Genomic DNA, 15,449 nt, shown 5'->3' on the forward strand with positions numbered 1-15,449 from the left:
AGCATCACTCCTAGCGTGAGCTCCGGTGTCTGATTCCAGAAATAGATCCTTTCTTAAACTCATATACAAATGATGATTCCAATTTCCACCTTCTAAAAGCAGGAAGTTGTGGAATACTACAGAATTATGGGAAATAGGAACTCCCTCCAGCAGGAAGACAGGATTAGGTACAGACAGTCCTTAAGTACAGTCAGGTCAGCCTTTGCTGGCATTTGCCTGATGTGTTCGCAGAGACCCCCAAAGTAACAGGTTTTACACATTTCCACATGTTAAATACTCAATCAATTTGCATTCCTCCCATTTACTTCTATTTCCTACCACCCACAGAAAGGAGCACACACATCCCTTCCTTTTTCTGTAACCATCTTTTATGGCTTTTGAAAATGGCCTTTTATGGTCTGTTCTCTTCAGGCAATGCTATTTCTTCAATCTTTCCTTGATGTTATTCTGGAGCTTTGATCACTTTTCTGTCTTTAACAGCTGCACATAAATAACATGAAAAACCTTGTTTGCTACAGGGAAGACAAGGGACTTCACATGTGGTTGCTTAAGACCATTAGGAGAATTTAGGAACTACCCTCCTCTCCATTCCAAAATGAAGGCAGTAAGTCAGTTAAGAAGGTAACATAGAATTAAGAATTACATTTCAGATGAGGCAAGTCAGGAGAACCCAAGAGGAGGCACATCTCAATCTGGCTGTTTCTGTGGGTATGCCAAGGCTTCAGCCTCATGATGTGCCCCCAAAGAGCAGCAGCTCCACGATGTTCACACCACTCCTGGGCATCCAACCTGCATCCAAGCAGGAAATCTGTGGCCGGAGCACTGCAAGAGAGTGACAGGAGATGTGCAGTGTGCAATCTCTCTGTGCAACTGAAGGATCCTTTCTCCTGCCTACATGTGGGCTTCTGCCTTATTCAGAGCATCTTTACTGTATCCAAGTATCTTTATTAAAAAATAAATGCTCAAAGACAGGCAGTCAATAAGCAGAGTAAGAAACTTTTCAGGATTTTCTTCCATGCATTATGTCATGGTAACTGCAATGAAGTGTGTTAAATGCTGCCCAAGATGACAAAACAAAGAATGAAACAGCATCTCAAGTTGCAAATTAGACTCTCCTTTTAATCAGTGTTAAATATACACTTGTATCTTCTGAAGAGAAAACATTTTAACCTGAAGAATACCTTACAGGTATAATCAACTATTCAAGACATCCTCCCTTTCAGGGACATGCATTTTTTTTCATTAGTCTTTTCATTTACAAAGTCAAAAATTTGACAGATTATAATTTTCTGAGAGCACCTTTTCTTTCACTCTTAAACATTTATCACATCTCAGAAACTCACAGACGTACTGCATGTTATTACACCAAGAAGTTCAGGACAACAGAGTTATGAACATGGAAACCACAAGGACATTCACCTTTTTTTTTTCAATTTTAAGGAAAAGGTACAGAAAAAATTCTACCTGAGAAGTTATCCCTTATAATGTCATGGTTACTTAAGCAAGTGAATGGTGTTAGCAGGATTTTACATCTCTCTCTTCTTAACCAGGCAGAACAAAGTTACCATCCAATTGAAGAGCCAGCCTGACAAGTTGTTGCCAGAAGCTGAACAATTTACTCCAATGTTTCAGTGACAGGAGAAACTGAAACTGAGAGGACTGGCAGGATTGCTGCTGCAAATTTGATGGAACAGTTGGTATTTGTACACATTTCTCCTTTCCCTTAAAGAGAAGCCTCTGTTCTGTGGAACAGAAAACTGTGAATAACCCCCATTTCTATCTACTTGCAGGAAAGCAGGGATAGCTGTAATTTGCTAAAAAACAGTAAAACATTTTACAGGGAGAACACACGGACTGGGACACTAAAACCAGAATTTTATTTCTTTTCATGGGGAAGCCATCCCAGCAGCATGCACCTTCGCATTCTTTAGGAAGGACAAATTGAAAAATGTCCAGTGTCAGTAGTTTCTCCTTCCATTCACTTAGTGTTACACCATCACCAGATACCTCCTAGATGTAAAGCAGGTTCTGTGCCACAGAAACATTCCACTCCCAAGAGCAACCCCTTGCTCATGGTAGGGATGTACCAGTCTCAAATCAAGCACATTTGAGGTACTCGTAACTCTGGTGTTTTGAAGTTAAACAGTCACACATTTCCTTTGAAAAAAGAGGAACTTCTCTGAGATTTCCCAATCCTAACCTTCTCTCAAGCTTGACAACTGAACAGTCTGAAGGTTTTGATGATCCCAGGGATGTCAAAGCCACCTGGCCACTGTTTACATTTAAACAGTCAACTGCCCGTAAGTCCACTGCAGTCCTCTCTACTCCCTTTGTGCAGCTTTTCTTTCAGCTTCCCTTCCTTCCAGTTGCTTTTCATCTTCTCCTTTAACCACGTGGAAAAAGCACGATGAAGGTGAAGAAAACACCTGTTAAGCTAAGGGAGGAAAATGCCTCCTTAGGAAACATGCAAAGGAAACGGATGTCGATGCCTTTGGGCACTGGGAAATCACAAACTGACAGTTCTGGGAACAGGCTCTGTCAGCAGACAGGGGTCAGTAGATTTGGATGACATTGTCCCACTCATCAATAGGCCAGATTCCGTTGTCCTGCACGTTGAAGGGTGAGCTCTTCCAGTCCCATGTCTTCACAGGCACCTTCCACTCCGGGCCGTAGTTGGCCTCCACGTACTGCAGGGTTTCACAGGGCACATGCACCTTGAGTTCCACAAACTCAGTCCAGCACAGAGTAAACTTGGGAAAGAGATACCTGTGCCAGAACAAAAGGGTGTGGTCACTGGCAAAAGGCTAGAATGCGCCTCTAAGTAAGTTCAAGGAGAAAGCAAGCAACAGCAGCAAGTGGCCATGTCACATTTATACTGTTTTTTCTCTTACACACTGGACAAGGGTGTTATCAACAGTAACTGGTGAGCATTTGCTTCATGTGCTTAGGAAGGAGCCTTCCTAATTCTTTTGTTGCTTGTGTTCACATCATTCTGCCACCTATAGGTTCGTCCCTGCCTCTGCTTTGCCTGTTACAAATGGGATTGAATGGTTACCCCTTTTAGAAAGCACTGCATGCTTACAGGAGTGGCAGCTCACAGGTAAATTTCCACAACAACATCCTATCAAGTCGAGGTGTCAAACAATACCAAAGTGTACCCACTACTCCTGCAGAGGATCACTCCCACTTCTGAAGTTCTGAAGACTTCCACACAAAAAGAATTTTTAAAAAAAGTGATCCTAAAATTCCTTTTCACAGGTTAAAATGAAGCCATAAGCACTTTGTCCTTTTAAAAAAGGTTTGTACATTTGTGTGATGAACTAGAACTGCCCCCTCCATCTTCTTGCAAGCATGAAGTTAATTTAATTTCTAAGCTCTCAGCAAACAATATGAGAAAAAAAAGCAATTGTGCTTCATGCCTTAAGTAGAAGGAAAGAACAAAGTGATCAAGCATTTTTTGGATATCTATCCAGAGCCTGCTAATTAAACTAAACTCTTACACAAAGTCCTCTTTGTTAAAAACCTACAGAATTAGCTCACTTTAAGGACTAAAGCAAACAGTGTGGATTTGATTCCCAGATTCAGTTTTTGTAGATATTCATTCCCTGCTGGAAATTGCAACTGTCCAATATTCAATTTGCAAACAAAGAAGAAGCCCCAGTTGCTGCAACTCCAAGACAGTATCAGGAAGATGCACATGTTTGTGTCGGGAATGCTGAGGAAATGTTTGTGCACATGGAAAAGCAAACCACACAGCCAGACTGTGAGGGTTAGAAACCATCTCTCCAAGGAAACAGAGGCTAAAAATGACTATGAGAAGTATTTTAGGGACTCGATGAGAAATGCTCTAGCTCTCCACCCTCTAATTTAGATGTATAGAAAGTATGCCTGTGCAAATATTTAGCTTTGTGAAGAAAACACCTTCTACCTTTCAGTTTTAATCTTAGAAAAGAACTTCCACCCTTCTCTGTGATGACCCAGGTAGCAATCAGCATCTCTTCTGACACTATAATTCCTTTAAAATTGTGAGAGTGGATTTAGGATTCAGCATGAGCAAACAACCACTTCTCTTCTGACTGACCTCCTCACTTTTGCCTTCCTCCAAAATTCTGACAGGGCTGGAGATTAAACAAATTGAGTGTCATTCTGGTGTTGTATATAGTCAGATTAAGCATGCCAAGTGCTCCCACATCTCACAGTAACAAAAGCTGGATCTCTTTTCTCTTTCTGAGTGTGTATTTGGAATAACACACGTCTGGAATTACTTGGCTAAGGATTCTGAACAGCTACACTTCTGACATGGCTCAGGGCCTTTATGGTGGTAAACAAGCAGTTTTCCTGGTCCTTTTCTGCGTGTACTAAGAAACTAAACTAAGAAACACCAGCTCAGAATTAGAGGCTTGGCTTCCCTAAGCAAAGTTATTACTGAACAAGAAAGCTCTGTTTGGAACTTTAATAAGCCACCACCAAAAATAACTATGAGGCTACAAGAAAAGGAAAGAGTTTTGTGGAAGATGGAGTTCCAAAAGAGCTGTAATACCCAGGGATACAAAACCTGGAGTGCAGCACAGGGTCACACTGATCCCCTATTCTCTTGTCTTGGACTAGTCATTATCAAAAAACCAGGGGAAAAACATCTCTCAAGTATCCAAGGCTGGATGGAATTTTGAAGGAGCAGTGTCAACTCCATTGGCATGGAAACAGCTACTGCAATTTAGATGCAACAAGAGCACAAAGAGAAGGAAAGGAATTTATTAAGCTTGCTTTTCAGAATGCACCATGCATGAAAACTGGAACTGCTGCTATATTCTAAAAAAAATTACTTTGCTATACAGCACATTTTCTGTGGGGATATTCCAAGAGCTGTTTCTTCTGTCTATTTCTAAATGTGCCTTTTGAAGCTGGTTATCGAAATATCTTTCCCAGTCTTTATTTATCACTTCAGAACAAAGATAACTAAGACAAGGATTTGGACATTATCTCCAACTGGATGACAGTGCTCACAAAATTCCCATTAGCTAAATACAAACAAATACATTTCAGGCAAAATATGAAAGATAATGACATCCTATAGAAATCTACAATGTTTTCAACTAGTCTGCAGCAGTCTCCTACTGAGTGAAGGCATGTGATTGAAAGAAATAAATCTAATTATCAAACCCCATATTCAGTTTGCTGAATTGATTGGGATTAAATCATTAAATTAAATTATTAAATCATTGCTGATTTAATACTGAAAGGTGTGAAACAAGAAACATGGGATCCTATTCAAAATTCCATTTTGAGAACATGAACAGTAAGGCCTGCAGGAATTGTCTGTGTTGCTGTCACAACCCAGTATTCCAAATTGCTACCTCAAAATCCCAAATTGTGGGCTTTTCTGTGCAAGGAGAGTTGAGGCTTTTTGCCATAATACTTCCTCATCAAGACAGATGCCTAAGGATTAATGTTCTACTACAAAATTAGATTGTGCAATAAACACTGTTTTAAAGATTTTTTTTCTCATCTTGAGTGCTTATGTAACTGGGGGGGCCTATCACAGTCAGATAAGATCTGCTTGATACATGATATGCCAGCCCTGCTTTTGATTTCACAAGAGATCTGACATTTACTCTCTAGTAAGGCACAGGACTGTTCTCTCTCTGCTTCACTGGTCTCAGAGTGCAGAATCTCCAATGATTCCCCTCTGACATCCACATTTCCACAAAGAGCACAGGCAACAGCACACAAAATGCCATCAGTAAACACGACCTTGTTCAATTTCTTTCCTACTAGTGGTACAAATCCAGTTCTTACTTAAATTTCTTGCCCGACTTGGCCTGAGTTCCTCCATTCCATATGTGGTCATCCTCTTCATAGAAGAAAAAAATGTCAAGCTTCACATCATCTTCTCCCTGAAAAGAGAGTTCCAAGCTGTCTTCCACCTGTAAGACAAAAATACACACTGTATATACACATAAAAATACAAAGCAACTTATGTCAGCAGAAAACAAATTCATTTTCATCACATATACAGATATATTTCTATTCTAACTGAAGAAAACACAGTAACTCTGCATTATTTTTAATATTAAACACTTCTGCAACTGAAGTCAAAGTTACAAATCTACAGAAACACACACACAAAGTAAAATGTTCATTTTCTATATACCTTGCCAAATTTGTGCTTCAGGGGCAACCCTGCTTTCTGAAAGGCTGGAATGATATCTGCTTTGTAGTCCCTTATAAAGATTCCCAAATCCACATCTTTGCTGTGAGGAATGACGTTGCACTGCCTAAACCAGCCTGAGGGGGAAAAAAATAAAGCAGAAAAATCCCAAACTAGTTAATTCAGGAATGTGAATTTAACAGAACCAAAGCAACACAAAAATGAACAGCCCTAAGATGACCAGGCAAAAGTCTTTGACTTTAGAGGCCATAAACAAGATTTTTGCCTTTTTTTTTTGTATGGGATGAACCACATCAAAGGAAACAAGTAGTACTGCACTTATAGTCATCTCTCTCCCTTCAGAAAGCCAAGAATGCAAGGGAAAACAAAGATAATGTATCTTCAGTTTCCTAATTTAAATGCATAAAAAAAGAAAAATAGTTCTTTATGTGGGACCAAATCTAATCAGCAGTTAACAGCTACAGGGCCACAGCTGTGCTTCTGATTTGCAACTATTGTTTTATACTGCATCCAAGATGTTAATCATCTTTCAATCACCACTGCAAAGCAGAGAGACACAAAGTGGGACATTCTTTTGTCTGTTTCATTAAGGCATCTTTTAGTAACTGTTCATTCAGAAAATTGTATTCCCTAGTATTAAATAAGTACAAGGCAAATGTGAACACATGAGTCTTCACTAAGTGTTTCAGAAACAAAAGAATCCTCACCAGTGATAAGACACTTGTACCTTCAGCAGAACTGAAAACTTGCATTACCTACTCTAATGGACTGCAATTTTATTAAAAGTTTGTTTTGAAAGAAAATAAATTATTGTAAACTGTATTTTAGAAGTCAGTGACAAGCATCTAATTGCATGGGAAGAAAATCAGGCTTAGAGTGTACTTGGGCAGCAGAACAATGTGCTCATCACTGCGTTTTCCAACTGGCAATTCAGTGAATTCCAAGTCACACAAATTAGGGAACTGTTGATTACTTCCTAGCAGGGATGAACACAAGACAGGTAATTGCTAACAACACTAAATGCTTCACTGGAAATTTGCCCGCAGCTCTGCTGCTCAGGTTTCTAAAGAAAAAGCTTTTCTTCAGGAGAAAAAAGCCCTATTGGAATACAGTTATTACCTTCCAACCCAGTACTTTTGGCTGGCATCACAAGCAGTGGAGGATGAAGTGTTTAAAGTGTCAGGTGAGTGTAAAAATGCAACACAACACAAATATTTACCAAGACATGTTCCACTGCTCAGCCAGAACTTCACTCCCAAGTTATTCAGTGTCAGGGCAGCCAGATGAAGCAAGGATTTTGCCTTTTTCCTGAATTCCACTGCATCAAGAGAGGCATCATCAGGATACAGCTGGAAGGCAAGAGTAAGCAAGTTACTGTCAGAGAGCAAACAGTCCCTTCATTTTTTCAGCATCCTAGGGAAAAATGACCTTAAAAAACTTCCTTAACTAATACCTGGGCTAATATCTGTTTTTACATACACAGTTAATGTTCAGAACATGCACTGGAGTGAAAGTGGAAATTAAAACTCTGAATCATCAACCTTCCTTTTGTTTCCTAACCACAAGCATGAAAATTCACAGTAGACTACAATAAGAAAATATGTATTAGACTCTGATTCTCAGCAGTTGGCAGCAACACAGGTGAGCCCTTGTTCTGCACATGCTGAAGTCAGTTCCTGGAGTCCAAGGAGAACACAGGGACAGAATCAGTCTCTGCAAGCTTATCAAGGCTTTTCCAACCTCCAGAACTCCATGATTAATTTATTTGGCGCCACCAAGTGTCCGAATTGGGTGTTGAGTTTTAAGGAGAGCTGTCAAGGAGAAACAGTGTGAACACAAAAATCTTCCAGACAGAACTGTGGCAAGGTCTGCCGTCCATGCAAAGCCAAAACCAACACGGGAGGCTGAGCAAACGTTACCAATTCTAACAAAGGAACAACCACTCGGCTTTGTGATGGATTTCTTTAAGAGCTCTTGGGCAACAAGCAGCCAAAATTAACTTTTCCAAACAGGTGCCAGCTGCTTGTCTCAGTGTTAAAGCTCCAGCAAAGTTCAATAAACATTAGGGGCAGGCACATTTTCTCTGCCTGTGGTGATTTCTGCCTGGAGGCTGAAGTGGATTATATTTTTCTGTCTTCCACAGGTGAAGGGATAACACATGGATGCCCTTGTGACCCTCCTGCTACACAAATAAGGATCTACAGCCTGCTAGAGTGAACAGGAGTGGTCCTCCCTTTTCCTTAACACCCGAATGACTGCAGACTGGAGCCTCCAGTGCCCTTTTCCCCCTTCCATGAACTCAGAGATGGCTCATGTTCAGTGGTCTGATTCTGACTCTGTAGTCTCAACTGTGAACTTTTAATCACCTTATAACTCATGTCCTTTCCAAGTTAGGACAAAATGCCCCCCACACTACAGCAGAGACACTTTTATCTGCTAAATCAAGTAGCAAAATTCTAAACATAATGCTCTGAATAGTGGTGAAAACATTGGCTTACACAGTCAGAAAAGCAATTAAATCAGTCACTTTGGAATGTGACCATTTCAGATAAGCCAAATGAGGAACATGGAACTGCAGGAAATGGTTCCAAAAATGCGAAATTAAACACTTCTCAAAACTTTGAGGACTGCCATAAGGAAAGTTTTCAGCCATGAAGACACACCAGTTTTATTTGTGTCTCTAATAAAACAAGTTAGTTTTTACATAAGATCCATTTAACAGTAAGGGTGTGTAAGAACTATGGATATGTTGGCTCCCTCTTCGAAAAACACATGCTCACAAGTAAAAAACCAAAAAAGGCCACGATCTTCAGGCAAAGTTTTGATTTCATTACCACTTAGTAAGCTATGTGGAATGAGAATCAAGTTTTGTATTTAGCTTTGTGCATGTGAACAATCCCATTTAGGTAAAAAAAAAAAAACAAAACAGTGAACTGTTCTTAGGTTTGGCTCAATCAGTGAAAACACACATTTCATCTCAGAGACACCACCCAGTTACCACTAACCTGAAAGAAAGCCCGAGCTTCTCTGTACCTACATTCAAGAAATCTAGAGTGGGACATCTCCTCTAGAAAACTGGACGGATTTTTTGGAATTTGAACTTTTAAGTCATCAATGGAAACCAGCAGAAGTTCTGGCCTGCATGGAAAGAGAGATAATATTACCCTATTTAATTCCAAACCACATAGCACTTTATCATTTAACTCAGGTTATAATCTTAATGCACACTACTGGCAGTGATCCCTCTGTCCAAATACAGGCCAAACCACTTATAAATGAAAATAGCAACTAGAGCTTCACCAAATTCCCCACACATTTCAAAACTTTGTTTAAAAAAACAATTCCTACACCTCCAAACCCCAAGCTGGTTTGTCAGATCACTGATTTCTTTACTGACTCATGACTTGAATTTGTTCAGAGATGTTGTTCAGTGCATCTTAAAATTCAGGCTGTTTGGTTGTCTAAGTGTTACAGGATGGACTTCAGAATCAAATTTGACTCTGTACTTTGAAGCTATTTGCTTTTAAAAGCTATTCAGCCTTCACAATGATTGAAGAGGGATTATTTAACAGCTTATAGAGTTTCCTTCGAACATTTAGGCACATAACTCATACAGATTCTTTGCTTTAAAAGGATGAAGGGGTCAAATTAATGGAAAAAGTTAAACAGATTTATTTTGATGTGTGAAATGCCTCAATATTTTTCTCATTTTCTCAGAAACTATGTTCTCAAAGCTTGCACTTTGGGGGTCTGACTCATACCTGAGCTGAATTTTAGAACCTGACTAGAGGAAAGAGAGTAGTTTTACACACAGAGGAAGGAATTTTGGGAGGGCCATGATGGCTTTCTCCTTCCCCTGTTGTGAGCTCACTTTTCATAGGCCCCAGGGTAGCGGCCGAAGTGGAGTTTCCGGAAAGGCACAAACTTTCTGTCCATGTGTTGCTTGAGTCTCAGGGGTCCATGCCAGAGGAAATTGCCACTCCTCTCATAGAAGACCACCAGGTGAATGGCATGGGATGCCAGTTTGAATATGTAGTGCAAGGGAATTTCCATCCCAGATAGGTCATCCATCCCATCCAAGCGGGGGTCCTTGTTTATAATCTTTAGCCACTGGAACCCCATCTTCTCAGCAGTTCTAAACAGACCCACCTGAAAATGAGGAAGACAGGAGGCAGAGCAGGGTAAAGATTAGAGAAACCAAAATTGGAAGGTAAATGCTTATTACTAACTCACACCATTCCTAATTTTCATTTTTTTAATCAGGCCTAAGCACAAATGAATCAAAAATCTATAAGAGCTTGAAGACCAGCAGTCACAAGCAATTCCAACCACCTTCTCTCCTTGTCTTAAATTTTGTCCCTCAAACTACAAAATGAAACTGCAAATAAATGTTGTAAAGCCATGCTTGGATTAGGTTTGTTCCTTGCCATAGCACCCTAGCCTGCACTCTCAAACTATTCTCTAAAACTGTTCTGACAAATTTGGTGCTCCTAAGTCCTTGAATAACAACACCATTAACACAAAAATGAGTAGCCCAAAACCTTCTTTTGTGGGGCAAATAAAAATCTCACCAAACACTGAGCACTGCCCTCAAGTAACAGGATTTCATATTTCTACAAACAAAGGGAATTAAATTCTGGCTGATTTAAAAAAACCCAAACCAATCAGCATCTGAAGAGCCTTTCAAATCCCCCCCTGAAATGTTCTGTATAAGCATATCAGCTTCTCCCCTGAATGATACAGAAATTATCACTGAGACACAAAGCAATGGGAAAATGGATTTATCTCAGTGTGCTGCCGTACAACTTTGCTCTAACTTTCTGGAATTCCTTTACACCTATGGGTAAAACAGCTGCCTGATCAGGCCCAGAGTGACACCCTTCTTCACTCAAGCTCTTCAGTGAAATAGTCACTGATCATTTCCGTCTCCTGATTTTTCTAATTAAAAAAAAAAAAAAAAGAAAATCTAAGAAAAAAGAAGAAGAAAAAAGCTGTTTGTCACTGGTATCTTTAGTCTGTAGAAATTAATCTAAGAAATATTTCCAGATTACACTTAATTGATGAAATAATATTGGATTTAAAATTGTCCTTCCTCACATGCTACACCTCTATTTTTAACACAGGCATTAAAAATGTCCTAACATCACAGAGAAGCAGAGACACCATTAAGTATCAGCAATACATTAGGTGAAACGGTATTAATTACAAAGATGTACTAAAAGAAACGTAAATCAGCAGACTATGATAATTGTCACATGAATAACTGCATTTCCTTCTTGATAAGTTCCCAAACTCCAGATTTATAACAGATGCACCTACATTACATGCTCCAGGTTCTTCTTCCTTTCTAACAGACCTTCTTTCTTTCCTTTTGGCATAGACTCTGACTACCAGGGGTTTTTTTAATATTGCAGACAGCTTCTAAAAAGTTTCACCTATAAATTACTCCTAATGTGTCCAGGCTAGTAAATGGGCAACTTTTATTTTCAAACAAAGTTTCCTCTGCCTACAACATTACCCCACATGAATTCAGATACAAACATGCAAGCATTAAGTGACAACATTAAAGAACATCAAAGAATGCATTAAAACACACAAATGTGAACAGAAAAATGCACTTACATCATGTTTCCATGTTTTGTCTAGTAGTGCAAAGGTGGTAAAGTCTCTTGGAGCACAGAAGTATTTGCATTCTGGGCTGGGGCCATCAGGAGAGCTTCTGATCTGTTCAATGTCTTTATTAACCAGTCCCAGAATCAAAGGATCAATCAAATACACTGGAATATTGTGACTGGATATTAATCCCAGGAACTTCCTAACCACGTGCTGTTTGACAGAGGACAGAAGGACCATCTTTGCATTAAAACTCTTTGACAGAAAGACACCCCAACCCACTGAAAGAAGGAAATCTTATCCCCCAAATACATCCTCTGAGTGTACACTTCCAACAGACAGTTGTGAGGCTGAGTGAGAAGGCAGGATACAAGTGCCAAACAGAATTTGCATTCTGGTCTACCCAGGGCACTCAACATTGCATAAGGAGTAAAAAAGCTGCAGCAAGAATGTTCTGTGCCTAATGCAATGGGTTATTAACTTGATTCAGCAGAGAACATTAATCAAGCACATTTAAATGTCTGTGGCACACAGAAACCACTCACAGCAGCCGCAGTCACCCTGCCACTTAAATGTATTCAACTGTAACATTTTCATTTAATGATTTTAAAGCTCTGGCTTCAGGGAGATGTGAAAACATGAGCATGGGATGTGGTCAACAACAGAGTTTTGGCAGCAGCATCACCTGTGTGGTACAGGCACAAGCAAGGCCACCCTCACACTCCACAAAGCTGAAAGGTGAGTGATGTGCTCGTATTACTTCTGTGACTAAACTGGCACACCAGAGTGATGAACAGGAAAAAAAGTCTGTGCAAAAGTATCCACCTTTCCAATCCATCACTACTCCAGGAAAACAGATGCTTTCAGCTGAAACTTAAATAAGTTAAAAAAACCCCATAAATAATGGTAGAAAAGCATGGCCTTGATATTAAGTCACCAAGAGAAACATGTTCAAATTCAGTATTTTAGACACACGACTGCAGGGACTCTAAGGAAGGCCTGAAGTGCAGCAGGTGGCAGGATCATGGCACATCCTTCATCACTGATGATCTCAGAAGAGCAAGTTAAACCTTTAGGAGAGCTCTGGAAGGCCCCTGTGACCGTGACACCTCACACCTGGTAGGCAGCTCCAAGGGGTGTCACCTCCAAGAATAGCAAGGCGTTCCTGGCACAAGCAAGCAGTGCACAGAGCAGTTGGTCTGGATTTTCTCCAGGGACAGCTCTTAGCCAGAGCACCTTCCCTCTTGCTCAGCAGAAACCAGGCCTTTAAATGGCCATTCTGCTAATTAGCAACATTATCATGTTGCATCCAAACCGAAAGGCAGCCAGCTCCCAGCACATCCCTCTCCTTAACCATCTGTGCTGTTTTTCCACTGGGAGATCAGTTAACAGAAAGTCTTCTGTGAAAACTGTTTCCAAACAAATCCCAGCTACAAATATGACAGGGGACCTTCTGATTCCCCAGGGTGGGTGTTTTTTGTTGCATTCAATCCTGCAAGACACAACAAATATCCCATTTCAAGGACCTAAGAGCACTCCCAGCACTGCTCATGAGGGCTGGAATGCAGCTGGGGAATGCTGAATTGTGACATTTTCCTGCTTGGGAAGATCTTTACAACCCAGCACAAGCAGGTGTGACCAGTGACCAGCAGGTTAAAACACCTGCAGGGGGCAAAGGAGGGTTGTGTGACCCAGGAGCTTCTCAGAGCAACAAAGAAGCTGCATGGCAAAGCAGCCAATCTGTTCAACACCCAGCCTCAAAGGACACAAAACCCTGGATCAACACTTCTGTCTCAGAAAGAAAAAGTGTTTCTTCCTGAAACATTAACAACAAATGGAAGCACTGCATTGGCAAAGGCTGTGAAGCTGTAACTGTTTCTCAATTTTACTTTACAGTGATGTTTTGATACTCTCTTTACCCAGCAAAGTTACAAAGTGTATCTCTTCCTCCTTCAAAGCAGAAAGCGCCCAGTGAAGAGTGAGAAGAGTGAGAACTGGACCCTGGATTTGCAGTTTCAAGTGAGTTCTGAGACTTGTGGAAGAGCTGCATGAACCAGTGACACTGTACATACCCATCTTGTGCTGTCTTGGCCTGACTGGCTTCCTCTGGCTTTGGAGAAAGCTGCTCCATTCTATCAAAAAAAAAAAAAAAAACAAAAACAAAAAAACAAAACAAAGAGAAGGGAAGGGGAAGGGAGAAAGAAGAGAAAAACCCCAAAGTTTCAGTTGAATCCTTGTTTTCTTAACATGACAACCAGGGGCATTTATCCACTCCATGGATAATGGAGTTATGCCTCTGGTCATGCAGCTACAGTGCTGAATGTGAAATCATAAACAACTGCTGTGGCTTAAATATATTTAGAAGGACAACCCAAGCCTCAGGGACCTCCAAACATGCAAGCATGGAGTGGTGAGGCCTCGGGTTTCCAAGCCAATGTGCCAGCAAATGTAAAATAGGAAGATGACAAACCCTGTCAGGCAAATACCACAGGGGCAGGGACAGTGGCAGGTGTAATCCTAGACAATTCAATTTTAAGGACAGCATTTTCACGTGAGAGAGTCAAGGCACCTCGTGGCCCAGCTTTTTGGCTTTTCCAAAGCACGGAGAATTTCTCAGTTGTTCTTTAAAAAGCAGAAACGGTGAAAAAGAAGTTGAAGGTTGCAGCAGCAGCTGTCACTGACACTGCCTGCACTTAATAAGGAAAGAAAAGCCAAAAAACAAGTCAGGGTGCTTTGAAATCTGCACGGTTCTTCCGTGAAAATAAAGGGAGTTCCTTTGTGGAATCTGAGTTGCAACTGTAAACTAAGACCAACAGCGGATTTAATTTACAGTAACATTCACTTCTTTTGCTGTCGCAGAAAATCACTCGCCTGGACGTTCCAGGTCAGGTATAAAAAGAGATACAAACAGCATGCCAGATAAAAAAGCAGGATTTAAACTGTGACATCCAGCACTTTAGGAGCACTGAGTCACAAAACCCTAAGGCGACTGCAAAAAAAAAAAGTTGGGATTTCTCTCCGCCATAGAAAACCCATTGGAAAACCTGCGTCCAGCAGATGCTGCCTCCCTTCGGCAGAGCCCTCAGACAGAGCTCGCTGCGACTTGGGAGGCGATAAAAGCCACCGAGCAACGAGAGCTGAGGGTGGAAAGCCGCGGCGGCTGGAAGCTGGCGGGGGCATTATTCCCTGCGGGAGAAATCGGATGGCCCTGGCTGACACAGTGACTCGGATACCAGGCTGGGAACCCAATCCCGACTGTACCCCCGCCACCGGACACCGGCCTGGGCTCCCCGCCCGCCCCCGGGGCCGCTCCAGGGAACTCCGGGGGTGGGCGGGACTGACGCCCACACAGCGCCGCGCAGGGAAACCGGCGCAGCGCGCTGCCTTCTCTCACCTTCTGCGACAGGTAGAACTTGTAGTAGCACAGCTGGAAGAGCAGGAAAACCAGGCTGGTCAGCGATAGGAGCGCCAGCACCACGTTCCTGTTGATTTTCTGCATCAGCCCCGCGGCGCTCCGGGAGCCGCTGCTCGGCCGCCCTCACCGCGATGCGGCTTCAGGCCGGAAAGCGCCGCCGCAAAGCGCAGCCCGCCGTCGTAAAACACCACCACCCCCACCCCCCCCCCGCTGTCGTAAACATCTCCTCACGGGAGTCCCTCACCCACCCCG

At 41.6% G+C, this 15,449-nt stretch overlaps 1 protein-coding gene across 1 annotated transcript; it reads right to left on the minus strand.

The window, feature by feature from the left end:
- Nucleotides 1-1,093: 1,093 nt before the first annotated feature.
- On the minus strand, nucleotides 1,094-15,358 carry FKTN (fukutin). The gene is made up of 9 exons (XM_054653371.2): nucleotides 15,177-15,358; nucleotides 13,855-13,914; nucleotides 11,792-11,995; nucleotides 10,041-10,318; nucleotides 9,175-9,307; nucleotides 7,389-7,518; nucleotides 6,152-6,285; nucleotides 5,797-5,924; nucleotides 1,094-2,766 (listed from the first exon to the last, which is right to left on the minus strand). Exons 1-9 carry the CDS (start codon nucleotides 15,279-15,281, stop codon nucleotides 2,553-2,555), a joined length of 1,386 nt encoding a protein of 461 aa, XP_054509346.1. The 5' UTR covers nucleotides 15,282-15,358; the 3' UTR covers nucleotides 1,094-2,552.
- Nucleotides 15,359-15,449: the final 91 nt, after the last annotated feature.

The sequence above is a fragment of the Agelaius phoeniceus genome, chromosome Z (assembly GCF_051311805.1).
Source record: "Agelaius phoeniceus isolate bAgePho1 chromosome Z, bAgePho1.hap1, whole genome shotgun sequence".
NCBI lineage: Eukaryota > Metazoa > Chordata > Aves > Passeriformes > Icteridae > Agelaius > Agelaius phoeniceus.

Bases quoted from the DNA above. Each gene is read 5' to 3' on its own strand.
- FKTN (XM_054653371.2), bottom strand. From the start codon at position 15,281: ATGCAGAAAATCAACAGGAACGTGGTGCTGGCGCTCCTATCGCTGACC. The intron at 7,519-9,174 runs GTTAGTGGTAAC...CTTGCCTTCCAG, and splicing joins AAGCTCGGGCTTTCTTTCAG to CTGTATCCTGATGATGCCTC. The intron at 5,925-6,151 runs GTATATAGAAAA...TTTGTCTTACAG, and splicing joins TGAAGCACAAATTTGGCAAG to GTGGAAGACAGCTTGGAACT.